Raw genomic sequence first — 18,722 nt, 5'->3', positions numbered from 1 at the left:
AAAATGAGTTTTCAGCCATTTTTTTCCCACTTTTGTGTTTTGTCTGCTAACTGGAACTTAGCCTCCATTTTTCTTTTTCTCCTACCCAGACTATGCTCCTTGCTATACTGCTTCAGACTGCCACACCTGCTCCTTTTCTCAAAAGTTTGTTTTTAAACTCTGTGTTCCTCAGTAGGTTGCTGATGTGTTTCTCCATGGGGTGCCTGCAAGGTTCTAGCAACAGCTGATTTTTCTTTTTTTTTTTTTTTTTGGAAGGTAGTTTACAAGTATGTATGGAAGTTTTCACCTACAATGCCCATGTGACAAAGAACTGTGCAGAGATGCAGGAAACACTGTCTTGTTGAAATGTTGCTATGTAACATCAAGCTGGAGAACATTTACACTGTCACTTCTTTAGACTGATCTTGTCATTCCTATGCAATTCAATACCATGCACATATGTGCAAGCAGCCTGTGCTACAGAGAGATGTTAGACTATCTCAATTATTTTTTTTTTCCGCTTTGACTGTCTAAATGGTGTAAGATTCAGAGGATCAGTTTTGTTCTGTTATGAGCACTGGGTCCCCAAACCATTCTTTTCCTGATCCTGTCTTCTCAGTAAATTTCAGGCGCTGGTATGTTAGTTACACTGAGTAAGGGGCAGATAGACCAGCTGGATTTTTCTTGCTGGAGATAAGTTTTGAAGTAGTGATTTTTAAATGAAAAATATGAGTTACATAAAAGTAAATCTGTTACCCTCCTTGAGAGGAAACTGTCCACTTCAAAATCTTGTGAACTGCTGCTGTCAATATTTGAACAGCCAGCTGAAATGCAGGGTATAGCTTTGTTCCTTGTCGCGCTGCGGGTGCTACGTTCTTGGCCGCTTTCTAGATTAGGGATGGGGACGGGGAACTGTGTTAATGTTAAGACACCTACTCAGGAAGATAAGTTATTGAGAGAGAATTTCCAAGGATGTTGGGGTCTAACCAATGATGACCTTCCACGCTCAGGTTTCCCTAGTATCTGTATTGCAACACAGGAGACCAGTTAACCTGCAAGTGGGCGCAAAGCCCTTAACTGCTGGAGAGCTACGCGACGGACAGACCCAGCCAAAAGACCATATAAGAGCATCAGATGCATTCTGTAGCTAGGCAGCGAGGAATGTCCGGACAGCTGAGGTTGCGTGCCGAGGGCTGTAGGGATGTGTCATCAATAATCCACTTCCAAAAATAAAAATAACTTTGGTCACTGAAGCAGCTTCAGATTCTGATGACTTAGACTTAGCATTTTGCAGTCAAAATCTTGGAACCTAATCTTTTCTCCCTTGGGGTTCATAGATAATGGTCTCCGAGCTCCACGCCAGACTAAGCTTATGATTAAAAACTATTTTCATAGGCTGATGCACACATTTAATAGTCTTACATCTACAGTGATATATAATGCCCTGTGAAGCACTATTGAAAAGCAGTGATTTATTTTACATGACCCATTTACCCTGTTCTAAGGCTACATCCGCAAAGGTCGAACTGAAGCCAAAGAGCTGTTGCAGCTGCATGAGAAACCTCCAGAGAGGACAACATTTGTGTGAAGGGCTGCCAGTATGCGCTTGCCTGCTGCCTTTCCCCCCCTCCCCAGCCCCCTACTCTGACTGTTGCTGGAGATACTGGTACTATGCAACATTTTAACCGCACAGGATCCACTTGTTTCTGCTCTTTATGCTGCATTTAAGCAAATAAAACCATCTTTTATCACACAGTGATCAGGTAACTGAAGCATTTGACAACATGAAGTCACCTTAATACAGTAGCTCAGCAGCTAATTGATGTCACAGAGGTGGTGTTTGTATGCTCTGAAGTGAGGATCTGTTTCACTGCTGACCAAAGAACTATCTTTAGATCGCTTGTTTCTAGGATCACTCTCATATGATGAGAAACAAAATGTAATGAAATGGGCCCCATCCTGGCACAGGACGTCAGTAACAGTAGGCCTTTGTGTCCTGCCCTGTGCATTTGTTCCAAAAGCTGGAAAATACCTGAAATCTTGTCATCACATGTGTCCTGTGGCTGTGGCCTTTTCTTGTCCGGAGCATTACTAACCTATTATTTGGTATGTTCGTGGGGGGTTTCAAATGGCAACAAATAGCTTTTACCATACTGAAGGCATTCAGACAATGCAAGTCCAAATAATGGGTGACTAACAACCAAAGCAGAGTCGGGAACATTTTATATACCAGATATCAATCTGCTGTTGCCTATGTACCCATGCTTTTATCTTGGCTTGCTTACTTAATTTTTCAAACTCTACTGTCATTTTTAGATAACCTCCTCCCTCAGAAAAAATATTTAGGATGATGTTAACTCAGAAACAGAGTTACAGAAGCTGGGAACAATATAAAGGCAAAAAGAAATCAGTAAATGCCTCTTGAAATGCAGCTTAAAAATAAATTATCATGAAATGTTGAAAAGCAATACTGGGGGGGGGGGGGACACCAACAAATTCCACACAGCTCATTTCATTTTTGTTGCGCTCTGAGCAGTAATTCCACAGAGATCACGTTTTTTTCAAACTTTTTATATATTAGAAAACTTTTCATCTTAAAAAAAAAAGGTGGTGGCACATGGCGGCTCCTCCTATTTCCCTCTGCAGCCCATGGGCCTGCGCACACATCGTTCCCTGGGACCACTCGTTTTGGGTAGGAGGGAGCTGAGTCGCTGTGGGCAGACAAAGCAGGCAGGCTGCTGTGGTGGCACACCCTTCGGGAATTCCTGTGCCAGACCTTGAAAAAAAAAAACCAAAAACACCACCTTGTATTGCAACGTTCAACAATACAGAAAAAAATGCTGCCAAGGAATGTTTTTAGAGCAAATGTGTGATATTCCCTAGAGAACAGACCATACATAATAGATGTTGCATCACAGAGCTTACGGGGTCATGCAGGTGGTATGAATGCAATAAATCCAAGGGAAGATGTTTACATGTTTCTCGGAAGCACGCGATTAATGGGAGCAGGAAATCGAACTGCCTCCGGGAAAATCCCAACCGCTCACTGCATGCAGGCTCCTCTGCCATGCAGCCGTGATTCGGTCCCTTAGTAGAGCAGCCCTGCACATACAGCTTGAAAGTCAGTTACCAATACTATAGTATTAGGAAGGTCAAGACTAACTATAATATGTGGGCCTAAAGGAGCAGGCGGTGTGTGACAGCACCATTCATTTTAGCACTCTTGTAAGATGTCACTGCTCAATTTTGCAAGGTTTATTTAATCCTTAATTTGTAATTTCCTCGCTTTGACTGTTTTAGGGCATCAGTAAGTACAACCTCACTAAATATTCAACTACTTTTTGTTTTGTTTATTCCTTTATGAATGCTGTGGGCACAGGTCCTTGGGAGTTAAAAGGCAGCATTTCATGATAATGTCCAGCCTCTCTCTAGCATGTTCAAGTGAGTGGGTGTAAAATGGGGCCTGCGAGCCCTGCCTTAGTATTTGCTAAAATAGAGTCGGCATCAGACACAAGCAACTTAAGCCTTGATTTAGCATTGTATCGAACAGATACCGGGTTGGTTTTTTTCTCTATCGAATCCCTCTTCCTTAACTGAGAGCTAACCATCTCTAACACAATAGCTTTTACACTGGCAATGTATTACCACCCCACAAGAAGTGTGTTGATTTTGAAATTGCTCCAGCAGCCAACCAAACTTGTGTAGGCATCACCTAAGAAGAACACTGATAACAGCTTACTTTTTATGTCAAACACCTGACTAAATATGACCCTTCTTTATTTCTGGGTATGTTTTAAAATACCATTTTAGGCCTTTGGCCAAGCATTGAGCAGATTTTGTCGTCTGCGTTCTTTGTACATACACATTGTCAGATAGATACAAGCACTAATTTACCATGCGAGGAGAAGCCCCGTATGTGTGTCCTTAGGTTTAGCAGAATTAATTGCATGCATTTGAAAGATTAGAGGACTCACTCTCTTCTTACTAAGAATACTTTATCAATGCTTGTTTTTCCATTTCATTTACAAACATTGTGGAATCAGGGTGTCTGGCAATATTTCTCTATAAAACTAGTGCAAAAGGGAGAAAAACCCACAAAGATTTGGCTAAAATTATTGCAATTTAGCAGATGAGGTAAAAAACAAGTGACGGACATACACCATAAGTGGCAATACAGTGACTTCTTTATCATGGAGAAAAGGTAGCAGGGGACAAAAACCTAGCAGAAATCAACAGCCCAAGATGTACTTTTCAACTTTGTCTGTCTTTTTTTTTTTTTTAAATTTGTGTTCTTATAAATAAAGGACTTTGAACTTGGGAATGCAAGGAGCACCTTGTCTGCTGAGTCCAGTCCCTTGATGCTCCGTCAAACACATTTCAGTGCCCATTCATACAGTGACGGAGCTGCAGATTTAAATAATTATATAAATATAAATAATTTTCTCCTGTTTTACAACTCTTCAGAGACTGACTTTATTTTATTCACGTTCCATTACATCTCTCTGCTTTGTCCTTGGCCCTGGCATACCATTGTCATACGATGCTCTAGAGAACTTATATTCTAACGTTTTCCTCAGCTATGCACGCTGGAAGTTACCAGAAAGTCAGAACACCTGTTTCTCATTTTCAGTATGGAGAAAGGATATATCTGTCTTCCATAGGCTCCAGTACATTCTCCGAGAGCCTTTATTTTTCATGCTCCAGCACCTACACTGTGGCAGGGACCACCTGGGAAAGCAGTAACTTACCATTCTTACTCATGAGCTCTTTGAATGAAAACAGGGAATACCCCGCAGCCGGTTAGAAGCCTTGCTCCGAGGCCCTCCAAGAGACCCAAGCAAAGACATGGATTCAGAATCCCTTCTTTCACTCATGACTTCCAAAATATATTCCGTTTGGATCACAGCGCTGGAGCTATTTTTGGAGAAGTTCCAGAACAACTCTGGGACACTCCCAGCATCACAAAAAGAATGACTGTCACTCTGACGGATACGGCACTGCACTTGGGATAGCTTGACAGAGACAACAGATGCCAGCTGGAATCAGAGGAGAAGGGACAGAAAGGCAGCGGGATGAGCCAAAATACTAGGTGAAGTCAAACTGCTTTTGTTAAATGACTGGTTTGACCTAGAAATTACTTAGAACAAAATTTAGAAATATTTGACTGTGCTGTCAATACTTAACCTCTGTTAAGTAGCGTTTGCTACTTGTCTCAACAGTGACAATACACTCAGAAAAATCCCTTAACTGGCAAAAATATCCAACTCTCACATATTTTTAATGCTTAATTCAATGCAAAAATCACAAATACACTTTTTCACCTAGTCTCCTTTTTGATAGTATTTTGTTTGTTTCCTATGCATATCCTCAGTCTTACTTCTATGATGACCAAGGGTATGGAATAGCTTCTATACAAAAAAATGACCTAAGCGGGACTCTCTGCTACAGCTGACGGAACACCAAGAGCTCTCTAGAAGCACAAGTAATACAAAAGAGGTGGGCACACAATTCAGCCTCAGCATTTCTTCCAATACAAAGTCTAGAGCATCGAATAAAAATAGGAATAGGTAGGTTCAAAAATAGTGAGGTGAAGTTCTTCACGTAACATATAGCAACCTTGCAGAGGCATCCAAAAAGCACACGCAAAGGATATTGTGGATGCTAAATTTACATCAGTCCACGGACTACATATTAGGCAAGCTCATGGGTTACTAAATACCAGATCTGAAACAGGGTGGCTTACCCCTCCATGAGCTAAAAATAGTAGAGGTTGGGAGAGAATTCTGGGAAGATACCATAGGCTTCCCTCATTCTTATTTGTCCGTCAATACCTGCATATGGCCATTGCTGCTGCTCTCCCCTTAAGAACAGGCTAAAAGCACTCAGTGCTCTTTCTGCTCCAAAAAGAAGAGGAAGCATAGTGTGAAAGTGATTTTAAAAAAAATTATTCCAAGTTTCAGAAAAAAACAAAACAAACAAAAAACCAAACCCCCACACAAACAAACAAACCCTAGAACAAACAATAAAACCCTCAGGGACCTGGCAGGAGAGACCTCACAGCATCTATTACTTATTGAAGGCATCCAAGGAACCAGCAGACACATCCCAGTCGTGCTCCACCCAGAAATGCAAGAAGCAGGAAGAGGACACAACTATTGGGCTTCCCCTTCCCCACTTTATGGGGCAATTTTGACTTGCTGTAAAATGAGGGTGAGACTTGGGCTATGTCATTTAACCCCAGATTCACAGTTCTCACCTTCTCAGGAGGTAGCAAGACCTGAATGTTGCGCAAAAGTCCAGCCTGAGCAATCCTGATAGGCTTGCTCTGCTCCTTGCTGTTGTATATGGCCAAATGCAGCTGCTGTGGACGATCGTGGTATTTTTCTTGGCCTTGCAGCGAGCAAGCGGTACACCATGACCGCAGTCCCCTGGCTCCCACTCGTTCAGTGCAGTTGCCTTTGTGGAACAGGCAGTGCAGATACAGTCTACAGGAATGGCAGCTCACCAAAGCACAGCCAGGACTTTGCTCCAGAATACACATCTCTCTACAGCCAGGGCAGACAGGACTAGGCAGACTTTTACTGTGAGCCAGTGCAGCTGCTTCTCTAACATTAATCAGATTCATAATAAACATCATATGACAAAGACTGATTCTGCTTCATTAAGCAACCAAGTTAATCACAAGTATTCGCACTGTCATCATAACTCAGCGGAGGCGGGGAAATGGAGAGAGCTAAATAAAAGCAGGGAGAAGGTTTACTGTAAATTGCTTGCCGTCTGAAAGAGCCTTAGAACTTAAGCATGAAACAGATAATTTTGAAGGCTTTTAGACAATCCAAAGAAAACAAGCCTAGGATAACATTTCAACAACACCAAAGGATTGAGTATTTTAGAGGGAAAGGATATGAAATTTTATATGTTTTGCTTAAAAAGGTTTTTTCTTACACAAGGCTGACATAAATGAGAAAGAATGTGGGAGTAATGAAGGAAAAAGTAGTAGAAAGAAAAACTGAAGGAGTTAAGAGCTCAGCATCTAAAAAACCCCATGTTTTCAGAATGGATAAATTAATTCCTATTCTGCATGGTTTTTGCAGGAAGTTATGTGGTACTTGAGAAACAAACAAATTTTTGGCATATTTTCTTGGATTTGGCAGTGCAAGCATTTTTCTCCAGCCCACAAAGCAAACGCTGTATGAAACCGGAGCTTATCAGCAGGTGGCACCATTTCTCAGTACAGTACGGCGAGCTGCAAGAGCATCCTTCCAGCGCAGCCCGCCCGGGTCACAAGAAGCTCCCGCCGCGCCTGGCCTGCGCACAGGACGGCGGGGAGGGCACGCTCTCACCGCAGGGCGCTTGGAGAAACCCCTCACTCTGGACATACTTTGCCCTGGGTGGTGGCAAAAGGCTGGACGAATCACTTAGCAGCAGAGCTGCTCACTTCAACCCCGGGCTTCCCAGAACGTGCTCTCCCTAGGATGTGCCTGGACTGTTCTTTTAGAAGAGCCCGAAGGCCGCCGTCAAGACCAGGCCTGCTCTCCCATCAGATAGCGATCTGCCAGCACAGCTCTCTCTGCAGCCGGGGAGCGCTGCGAGAGCACGGAAGAGCCTGCGTGCTCAAGAAACAGCCCGTGGCATCACTGCACTCCCAGACACAGCCTGTAAGGCAGCAGGAAACGGGACGAGAGCCACGCTGTTCTCCAGCAACAGCCAGGGATGCACAACCACAGGGAACTAAGGGCTGCTCAGGGCTGCGGGCAGCTCACAGGTACCATTCTCAAGCAGCAAACTCTCCGGAGGGAGTTTTAAACAGCAGACACAAAGTCGTGTTCACCTGAGAGATCATCACAACAGATCTTCTTCATTAAAAGCTGAAGCGCAAGCTAATACATTCACAAAAAAGACCTTTACTTTTTTTTTCCTTTTCAAGATTTATGTCAATGAGTAAAAAAACAATAATCTCCAAATATTCTGAAAGACAAAACAAATCCCTTCTCTCCCCTTTAAATTTCTTTAGCGGTATCATGTGTGTTGGAATCAAGTAAAATTGAACCATTTGTAAAAGCAATATTAGATCTATGTTGCACAGAAAATGGTCTGCATTTAACAACTGCTTCTCATTCCATTACAATGTGACAAATTGGAGACAAAAGCTTTAAGAGACAGAGGGAGATACAGACAGACAATTCTGTCACTAAGACCTGATCTCATACTGGGCGGTTAATATTACTGCACCTACTCTCACACCTTTGAAAGTTAAACAGTGGGAACAACATACACGTTGACAGGTTTCATGCAACACCTTTTTAATAGCATAAAAAACAATACAATACGGAGTAGTACATTTGCAGCACTGCTTCAATTTACAGTAAATTATAAAAGATTTTAAATTAAGATATCAAATAGCTATTTTCATAATTAAATTTCAACACACAATTAACTTGTTGAAGATTACCATGGAGTATTTTAATAACTCTAATACTATATTGGTGTTTCTACTGCTTTTCTGCCCACTCACACTTTGCATATAATTATCCCGAAACTATGCACCATGTCTAGTAAGTACAGAGGATTTTTCCCCAATACTTTTTCCATAAGCATGCTCTCTCTTGATTCATTGAAGTTGATTATTTCTTTCCCTTGCATTTCAAGGCAAATTTTAGAAGAGTGATATTAAAATTCACTGGGAAAGTATTCTTTTAAGCTCATTAGGCCAAATTCTCAGACCTCGTGAAGTAACTCTTCTGGTTTGAGGGGAGGGCAGGGAAAGAAACTTGGGCCTTTTGGCAGTTAGTCTCTCCCTTCAAATTTGGGACTGCGACTTCTAGATTATGTACTAATATATTAACTTTCATATGTACACTGCCTAAACGTAAACCATTTCTATTTGTAAATAGAATTGGCAATTTCAGTAAAAGCCTGTTCCTCGATTTTTTCCTTTCCTCCTTAAGAGCTATTGTTTACCAAGATGCGGAGTGTATACCAACAAAACTGTTAGTAGGTAGGAAAGGATTTAAAAGAGTGATGAACAGACAGCGCAGCTTTCCCATCTGACAATATTTCAGTATCTGTTTCTGTACAAAACAACAGCTTCTAGAAGCTCAAGTGATTTACATGGGACTTCAATATGCAAAATGTGAATAAGCGTTCTTTTCAGGAAAATTTCAAAAATGCAGAAGCGGTCAGCAGTTAAAACCAAACTGCTTCTGAAGTCGTTTCAGACCCCAGCCTCAGGGGAGCACTAAAAAGAGCTGGTGCCTCGGTTTCTTTGAGACCCTAAGGCAGTAAATTAAGAAAGCAAAAAATTAGTGTTATCCTTTGCACTGTTTTAATGAAGAAAATATAATGAAGAGAATAAATCCTCCAAGGGGTCTTATAATCTACGGCTGCGACAGGCTGTAAGTCTTGCTCAGGCGGGAGTACTCATTTAGAAGACTTAAAGATGCAAACTGGAACTTTTCTGATCCCTTACGTGAAACCCGAGGAAGACTGGAGGTAAGGGTAACTGCCCACACTTAATTCAGGCGGTATATTACCAAACGATCAGGCTTCGTTCCCCTCACTGCTGTGACACCGTGAACCTGTTAGCACCGCGGCCGCCGGCTGAGGCTTCAGGAACACGGACCGAAGCTCCATCTTCAACGTGATACATAAAAAATAAGCACAAGGCAAGAACCCGCTGACCCGAAGAACCCCTCCAGAACTACGTTTCCACCTCTTAAACCACCAGCCCGGAGCGTATCCCCGCCCGGGGCGGGCACCGGCGGCCCCCCGACCTCAGACAGGGTTTTCAAGGCGGCTCGGATTTATCCTTCTTCATCAACTTTCTGGGCTCCCCCCACCGTCCCCGGCCCACGGAACCCCCTCCCTTCCCCACCGCCCGGTACCTGCAGGCGGCGCCCGGGGCCCAGCGGCGGCGGCGGCGACTTCCCCCGGGCTGCGCCAAGGCTGCCGGAGCGGAGGGGGTGGGAGAGAAGCGTTTGCAGGGATGTCCCGGACCAGCCGGCCCCCGAGCAGCCGGGGTGGGCGCTGCGATCGTTAGGAGAAAAGGCTTCGCTGCCCTCCGCTGCTTCTCCCGCCGCCACCCGGTGTCGGCCCGCCCCGGTCGTCCCCACCCGCCCTTCTGGAGGGCGATGGTTTCACCGGGAAGCACCGGGGCTGCGGTCGCTTCCTCCGTTCCGCGTCTGGCTCGTACCGGGTCCCCGCAGCGATCGTTGGGGTGAGGCCGGGAGGGTCTGGGTGCTGCCGGTGGGGCGGGAAGGGGCTGAGGAGAGTGACCCTTGGGAGACGCGTTCGAACCGGCGACCGTTGGCGGCAGCTGCTGGGGCAGCCGCTGCTGCGGAGAAGTGATGGCGCCGGGCTCCACCGCCAACGCCATCCCCGACAGTTGAGGCTGAGGCTCTGGCAGGATGTGGCTGCCGGAGCCTCAGCCTTAACCATCGGCGAGATCGAGGGGATAATTTTATTATTTTTTTTAATTAAAAAATCTCCTCAGCTCACCGGTGAGCTGAGCTTTGTCGCTGAGCTCAATTCTCCCCACAAGTCCAAGCTTAGGGCAAAGGGTGGCTGCCAGGTTGTTTTCAGGTCAGGGCCTTCTGTGGTTAAAGCTGAAAGGGGCGGCATGTAGGTTTCCCCCTCCCACCTACCCTAAAGAACAAATGCAGTTTCCCCTAGTTCGATCTTTAAAATCTTAAAGCTTGTTCTGCAGCACCGTACGATAGAAGCCTTAGCAGGCTTAGCAACAGGTCAATTAAATGACAGTGGACCAAAGCATGGCCATTGCCCTGGGTTGCTCAGACCCCAAGCTGAGTGTTACAGATGAAGATATCTTTTTCTGAGCAGTTTTTCTAGGGAGACGAGCAAAAGCAGCATGAGTTGGTTGCTTTTACCTTTTTGCTTAGAGGAGTGGGCAGCAGAAGTCAGCTTTCAGGTATGCTGACTGTGGTATATTTCAGGTAAAATGAAATGCGTAAAAGTAAATGGAGATTAGGCAGAATTTACCAGTATGAGCAGAAATATAGCTTGCACAGTTTTCTTCTAGGTTTAAGGTGTTTTAAATAATGGAAGGCAAGGACAGAGACCCATCATTATACAAGAAAGCATCAATTTACTGCTGTCAGCTGTCAAGTGTAGGGGCTTCAATGTTGGCTCAGGTGAACTGAGTTGTGTTTTTCCTTCCCCTACTACCTAGGGGTAGTTATCATATATCCATACAGTTATCATATAACCATATGCATACAGAGCTCTTTCACAGGCTTAACGCAGCTCTCAAAACCTCGCTTTGCTCTTTTACGCTGGAGACCCTTCTGACTTCCCTCCTTGCAAGTGTCTGTACTAAGAAAGGATCCCAGACAAAGCTGTCCCTTTGAAGGCTGAAGTTCAAGTTTAACTTATGTCTTCTTTCAGTGACTTTATTTGTTTAGGAGTCTGTCTTTCATTCGTTTGTATTTTCTGCTTCTATTTTTGCCTTTTTGATTAGGGAAGTGTGTTCTGATGAGAGGAAATGGAAGTGTGTTAGAGGTGTTTTCTATCTGTGAAGTTTAACAGTAAACCTTAGTACAGGTTTGGTTTTTTTTTAGTCCTAACTCTGATCTTATTATATTTACCGTGTTTATTTCTCTCCCTAGTGTCCAAAAATCAACATGTCTAGCAAAAAGGCAAAGACGAAGACCACCAAGAAGCGCCCTCAGCGTGCCACTTCCAATGTATTCGCAATGTTTGATCAGTCGCAGATCCAAGAATTCAAGGAGGCCTTCAACATGATCGACCAGAACAGGGATGGCTTCATTGACAAAGAGGACTTGCACGATATGCTCGCCTCCCTTGGTAATGTCGCTTTGCTGTTTATGGTTGCCAAGGAAATTCACGCTGTTGTAATGAAGATGTTGAGTTTGGGATAGCTTAGGAGAGGTGTCTCCGTTTGTGTTATGCTCTTCAGATTACTTTTTCTTTTAGTGTGAAAGCTAAACCAGCTTTAGCTAAAGCTGCCTTTATTTGCAGGAAAGAATCCAACGGATGAATACCTAGATGCCATGATGAATGAGGCTCCAGGTCCCATAAACTTCACAATGTTCCTCACAATGTTTGGAGAGAAGTTAAATGGCACCGATCCAGAAGACGTCATCAGGAATGCTTTTGCTTGCTTTGATGAAGAAGCAACAGGTGAAACTCAGCCACTTGGCAGGGGATGGGGGGGATGCTTTTATGCTGTTTATTTGGGTTTCTAAATAGTATGCTGATTTTTGCGCCTTTATAAATGAACAATGACACAGTAATCCTTCTAGATGGCATATTCTACCAAGTAATGAGAATTTGGCTTATTACTCAGTGAGAGCAAAAACAGTCCGGCTGTTCTGTGTGAGTACTAAGGACTACTAGTAATTATGTTCTGTGAGGCTTTGAAGAAGAGTGTTTTAACTGGGCAGCATGCGTCTTCCTCAAAGTGCAAAATAAGACGCATTTGGTCTAAGAAGCTGAGGAATTAAAATGGGTAGCGTGGCACTGAAAAGGTAACAGATGTGAAATCCGTAACACAACAGAGTTTGTCCTCCCCCGGCAGGAGGTCTGAGATGCATCTGAGTTCAAGGCAGGCTGTCCAGACTATGTAAACTCTAGTTGCCTAGTGTATGTTATGGCTCTGATCACAAATGCCATGTGTCATGCGCGCACCAGCAGGTCTGTTTGCTTTCAGGTTGCAGGAAGGGCTGTAGCCTTAATAATCTAAAGATAAAAACCGGGTGGGGTTTGGACTGAGTAAGTTGGGGGGAAAGAAGAATGCACAGCTCAGTTTTACTATATCAGACTTTCAAGGTTGTGTCTATCGTCTTGAGGTCAGAGTTTATGCTTTTTAAAATTTATTTATTTATTCACGTAGGTTTAGATTCCAGAGAATTGTGTAGCAGCCAGGGATGAATCTGTAGGGCAATTCTGTGCTATTACAGAATATCAGCGCTTTGACATGTTGTGAACACGTCTCACTAGGGCGTGCTGAAATTATATAGCCTCTGTACTGGAGACGTCACTGCACCTATAACTTTCCTCACAGCCGTCCACCACAAAATTTCAATCTAACCTGTGGATATGTGCTCTGAACCTTTCAAAGGATATTATTCCATTTCAAACAGCTATTTTCAGTCTGTGTATTTTTAGCACCTTTTGCCTTTTCAAAGAGCATCCCCTTCCTGCTGAGGTGTAGGTAAACAGGCTTTCTGCTGGTAAGGCCTTTTCAAATGTTAATTGACTTCCTCCCTCTCAAGGGAAATCTCTTTACCATCTCCTAGAGAAGGAATTTTTGTTAGTAGGTTAATTATTTTCTCTCCACAGGTAGTCTGACACATTGTGCCACAGGGTTTTTTTGTGTGCACCAAAACAAGAGCCTGCGAATTACAATATAAAGAAAATGATTGTGCCACCAGTTCTTTTGAACAGTAACCTACGTCTATGTAAACAATAAGTTACTAGTTCAGGCCTCCGTGTACAGATAAGATTGGTTTTATTATCTTTCAACTCTGTGTAGTAAATGTTTTAGTCTAGTCCTAGGATGATTTGAGGATAATGATTCCACAGACTCTTTTGTGTCTTAGGCCATCCTCAAATTTTAACCGGGAAACATGTTAGGTAGTTATGCTGTTTTATTGATTTTTGATTCATAATAGTCAAAGTGCAGTCTTCAAAATACTGTGTGATGTATTTGTAGAACCCATGGTATGTTTGCTTTATATTAATTTTATTCTCCCATTTGACTTCTGATCAGTTTGTTCCCTTTAAAATTGAACAAAAGCATTTCCAGCTACGTCAAACCTTTTCCTTTTTTTTTCTCCCACTTCATAATCACCACGCGTGTGTGTGTTACGGGCCTGATTTTCTAGCTCTACATCAGTGTAGTTCGTCTGAAAGAGAATAATACAAATCAGACCCCCTTGATGAGGATACGGTAGTTGTACTTGTTGGTTTTTACTTACGTTTCCTATATTGCCAGTCTAGTTGGGTGTATTGCTTCAGCATTACTACTGTATGTAGTACTACGAAATGAGCATAAAAGTTACATCTGTCTGCATTTGGTATATCTTTTGTCTGCTCTTTGATCCTTTATTGTCATCTGATTTGTGCTGAATCTTAAATTGTGCTTCATTAATGTGTTACTCTCCATCTATATTGAAGCTGTGTGTGAGGGAGAGTGGGAGTACTGTTCCCTTTACAGTTCAGTGCTGCTAAAAGTTTTAGTATATTCCTAGTCTGGCAACCTAGTTCAGTGTTTAAGCACCTAGCTGTTCAGACAGAAGCAGTTTAAGTCCTTCAGGCTAAACTTGCAGCACCAAAGGCCTTGCATTCTTTGAATACTAATTCTTATGTCATCTCTCATCACTACTTGGTCTCTGTAGGACTGCAGAAATAGAGAGCCTAATCTGTTGAGCTGGTTTTTCCCCTTCTTTATGCACACCTGCAAAGAGACAACTCCAAAATTTCACCTGATTAAGATGGGCCTGGTGAACTGAACATTCTCCCCATCTCTAAAGTGGAACATTGCTGTTAGCCTTCTTCATTTGGAGTCAGCAATTAAGGGCTTCTCTACACTGGGATATGATGCTGGTTTAATTAGCGTATGTTGAAACGCGTTTTCTTTCCCTTCCCCGCAGCATACGCCAACCCCATGATAATTTGTCCTGCTCATTGACTGCCTTTTGGTCCCCTGATTCCCTGTTTGGCTTTGTCTCTCTAATGAACTCTGCTTCAGTTATTGAACTCTTTTTCAAAAGCAGAACATTTTTTTTTAAAATCACATTCTAATTGAATCTACATCAGTTGATGTGGGTGTCTACATATGATTTTCAGCTGTTCTGCACAGTTTACGTTTTGGTTTTTTTTTGAACCTACTTCTACCTCCTCTGTTCTGTTATTGATACTTCTCCAACTAAAGTTCAATAACTGATGTCTTTCTCAAATGAAGCAAGTATTGTGGATTTAAAGGCATGGTAGGTCTTATTTCAACATGAAGCAGTTTCTGCATTCACTGTCTACCATTTGTTATGCACATTCCTTTTTTCATCTCTAAACTTTCCTGGAATTATTTGGCAACTGGTGGTTCTGCCCACCTATTGAAATTGAATTAACAGAACATACTTAGCAGCTGCTCATTTTTATATATTTGTTAATTGCCTCCAAAATCTTCTGCTTAGTATTTCAGCATAAAATAAATAATATATCCTACCTTTTTTGACTGGCTTGTCCACCTCTACCTCTCCACAGTAAACGTTACTCCCCCCTCCTGAGTTAACTTGCTGAATCCTGTCTGAAAGTCTTTTCTGTTACAAACTCTTTCCCTGGATGCTTGCCAGCAGTTCACCGTACCCACAAAAACCGCCTCCAGCAACAGTATTGTGCAGCAGTGAAGAGCCAACCAGTGGTTATTTAGTCCCCAGAGGAAACTAGTTTATAGAGGATGCGCAAATATATCTATTTAAGTGAAGAAAAATACAATTCAGTTAAGAGAACGTCTTGTGTAATGAGACCAGCAGTCACAGGAACTTGTTTTTCCACATTGAGCTGTTGAAGATCAGTAGATGCGAACAGGTATTATTAGATCACAGGAGATCAGGCCCTCTTTTCAAAAATTGCTATGAAACACATCAAACTTTCCCCCCTTCCCCTTTGCATTCACGGAATTTCCTTAGAATTCAATTAAGTATTTGGGACTCTTGGTGCAAGCGCATATATTACATGCTGTATTAGTTAATTGAATATCTGTTGTAGGTCTCTCTTACCGCTTTCGAAGACTCGGCTAAGAAATGGCTTCCCTTTTGTGTTTCTCTCTATACATCTCATTCCAGGGTTCATCCAGGAAGACTACCTGCGCGAGCTGCTGACGACCATGGGGGACAGGTTCACGGATGAAGAGGTGGATGAGCTGTACAGAGAGGCGCCCATCGACAAAAAGGGCAATTTCAACTACATTGAATTCACGCGCATCCTGAAACACGGAGCGAAAGACAAGGATGACTGAGCAAGTCCCTGGATACCTGCAGATAGCTTCCCCCCTGCTCCCCCCATTAATTTTATTTCTCGGGATCTGATTTTCTTTTTTCTTCTTGGGACCTCTTGCATACATTTTTAGCATTCCACCTTTTTTGCCTGTGGACTCCGGGCTGCTCAGGCACACCTAAGAGAGGACAGCTCACAGTGATAGAGGTTTAGGGACACAGATCTGTGAGTGTGGGGGCCCAGGTGAAAATGTCAGTGCTACTCATCCTAGCTAATTTTACATTTTTAATGGTAACTTTTCAAACAAACCACTGCTGTATTAAGTACATCATTAAAATTCTCATGCTAGAAGTGGACTGTTTATCTAATCATATCTGTAAATATTTTTGGAACTATATGCAGTTGTGTTGTTACCTGTTTTTGCCTTAAAAATGAAGCATAAGTCACTTAAGCATACCGATGTTTGTACTTCAGTGGCTTGAGTATTTCACTTACTACTGTGAAGCGTGTACAATGAAGAAATTTCCATCCTTTGAATTTTAGTAGATTGTAAATCAATGATTTCTGTCCACGACTTGCACATTAAACATTTTAAATCTTACGGATGTAATTGAGGGGGTATTTTACCACCTTAGCGCCTCCGTTTCTTGACACTGAGAACAATATTAATACTGCTTTTTAAAAACTTGGATGGTAAATCCTAGCGCTTTCTTTAAAAGAGACACCGTGTGTGAGTGGAATGCTTGAGTGATGCCGCTTACCAGATCTGCAGGACTGACAACATAGAATTCGTTACATTTCATTGCAACTGGTTTTTTTTCCCTTTCTTTTCTCTTCCCATCATTTTTTAAAGCTCAGTGAGAACGGGGCTGGATGAAGAAGGAAGGTGTGCTTTCTTTCTCTGTCCTTTTTGTTTTCTATCCAAAAATGTTATTCTTGCTTTCCAAATGAAACAATACACGATATATTTTTAAGAGCCGCTGCTGAGAGCGGTGCTTTGGGTGTGTGAGAAGGAGGCATTCTTTTTTGTTCCATTTCCCATAATTATATGCTCTAGTTCTTGTGGTATGGAATGCGTTGCAGATTTGTTGCAGTGCTATGAAGCAACTTCGCCATAATCTGAATACTTGTGGTTTTGGTTTTTTGGTCTTGAGAGAAAGGATGATCAGAGCTGCTGCTGTCACTTCTAGGAGTTACATCGTTATCCCTTCAGAATTTAGGCTACAGAATTAAGAAATGTCATCTGGCTGGGAGCATTTTGCTGTTTCTCGGTAGGCTGCCATTGCGAACTGAACTTCTAATAAGTTTCTTTAGAGCACAGTGATTATTTGTTGCAGAAACACACTGTTCTTTCATGAATAACCTACCAGGGCCGCCATCTTTTGAGAAGGTCAACGCCATAAAAATCATTCACTGGTACCTGTAAGGAAAAGCTCCAAAGCTTCTGCTCTACTTCGGTCCCAGCTGGCTCTGCGAAAGGACGGAAGGGTGCGAGCGCATCAGGGGTCACAGGATGCTAGCAGCAGGCCTGTAAGACCAGTGGAAGGTGCTGAAAAGCAGAGGGGGCGGGGGGGGGAAGGGTTCAAAACGCTTTCAGAGAAGACAGAAGAAGAAATCCAAGTGCTTCAAAAGTAGGTTTTCTCTCAGTTGCTGCTTTTTTTTCCTGAAGCTATTTATATTTAGAGGGGGGCGGAGAGAAAAACTCGAAAAGACTTTTTTGTAAGGTACCCGTGAAACCGGATTCGCAGTGCCGGCCTGCCCGGCGCGGGGCGCGCCTGGCGCCGGTCCCCAGGGCCATCGGCAGGTGGCACCGCAGCGCCTGGCGCGCGCGCGGCTGAGGGGCGTTTGTTGCTCGGCTCCCGAAGGGCGCCTGGGTGCGGCGCGGCGGGGAAAACGCGGGCCCTTCCCGCAGGAGCGCTGCTCCCACCGCACCGAGGGCGGCCAACGCTAGCTGCCGGGATTTTTCAAATTGCAGCTTTTGTATGCGCTGCGTTCGGGCTCGTTAAACAAATTCGTTCATTACAGAAGAGGGTAAAAAGAGGTATCTGCAAGCTGTTGGTACAGGGATGTATGTACAAACACACATGTGGTGTATGTTTGACAAAGATTGGGTTTCAAAAGGGCTTAAGGCCTTCCTTGTAACTCAAACCAGATACGCTGCTGCTGCTCACGCATTCCATTTCTCCGTAGCTCCGTAAGGGCTCTCCTTGTTAACATCAGCTTTGAAAATTCAAATTTATATGTTTGCATAACTTTGTTTACATATGAAAGACTGAAACCTGTGATACAAACTAAACTGTTGAGGCTCGGAGTGAGGCAGCTGGTATTTATCTATAGCAATAAATGCTAATTGTTAAACCCCAGTTCTTGCTTATGGGCCAGGGCGATGTCACTATATAGCAACGCCTTTATGCCGGTTGCTCTTGTGATGGCGAACTGTAATTCACTAATGCTATTGTTCTTAGCCTTGCCTTCGGGAGAATCTTTGTTTTACCCTCTCAAGTTTAAATGGCATTTAATGCTCTGATACAAACATGACAGAGAGACTGATAAAAACCGGACTCTTGGTGGGTAATTCAGAGGCCTGGGATTTCTCTTGCAAAGAAATTTTAAACCCCCGCCCCGCTCACCCCTGATGTAGAAGGTGCCTTAAAGTCTGTGTCCGTCAGCAGCCGGTAACGCTGGTTTTGTAGAGTAACTGCAGTTCTCAGTCCTGGCAAAATCAGTCTCAGTAAGAGCCTCGCAGAATCTCCAAGTGTTCTTACTCA

At 43.3% G+C, this 18,722-nt stretch overlaps 1 protein-coding gene across 1 annotated transcript; it reads left to right on the top strand.

Annotated features, from left to right (window-relative positions):
* Positions 1–11,618: 11,618 nt before the first annotated feature.
* LOC142053311 (myosin regulatory light chain 2, smooth muscle minor isoform-like) lies at positions 11,619–16,555 on the top strand. Its single transcript, XM_075084761.1, has 3 exons — positions 11,619–11,802; positions 11,977–12,138; positions 15,804–16,555. The coding sequence occupies exons 1-3, from the start codon at positions 11,619–11,621 to the stop codon at positions 15,974–15,976; spliced, it is 519 nt and encodes a 172-aa protein (XP_074940862.1). The 3' UTR covers positions 15,977–16,555.
* Positions 16,556–18,722: the final 2,167 nt, after the last annotated feature.

Source organism: Phalacrocorax aristotelis, chromosome 2 (assembly GCF_949628215.1).
Source record: "Phalacrocorax aristotelis chromosome 2, bGulAri2.1, whole genome shotgun sequence".
NCBI lineage: Eukaryota > Metazoa > Chordata > Aves > Suliformes > Phalacrocoracidae > Phalacrocorax > Phalacrocorax aristotelis.
Note: the sequence above shows the minus strand (reverse complement) of the source record. Positions and strands in the feature narration are given on the sequence as shown.

Excerpts from the sequence above, each read along its gene's own strand:
- LOC142053311 (XM_075084761.1), top strand. The coding sequence starts at position 11,619 with ATGTCTAGCAAAAAGGCAAAGACGAAGACCACCAAGAAGCGCCCTCAG. Across the intron at positions 11,803-11,976 it reads CGATATGCTCGCCTCCCTTG|GAAAGAATCCAACGGATGAA; the intron begins GTAATGTCGCTT and ends CTTTATTTGCAG. Across the intron at positions 12,139-15,803 it reads CTTTGATGAAGAAGCAACAG|GGTTCATCCAGGAAGACTAC; the intron begins GTGAAACTCAGC and ends ATCTCATTCCAG.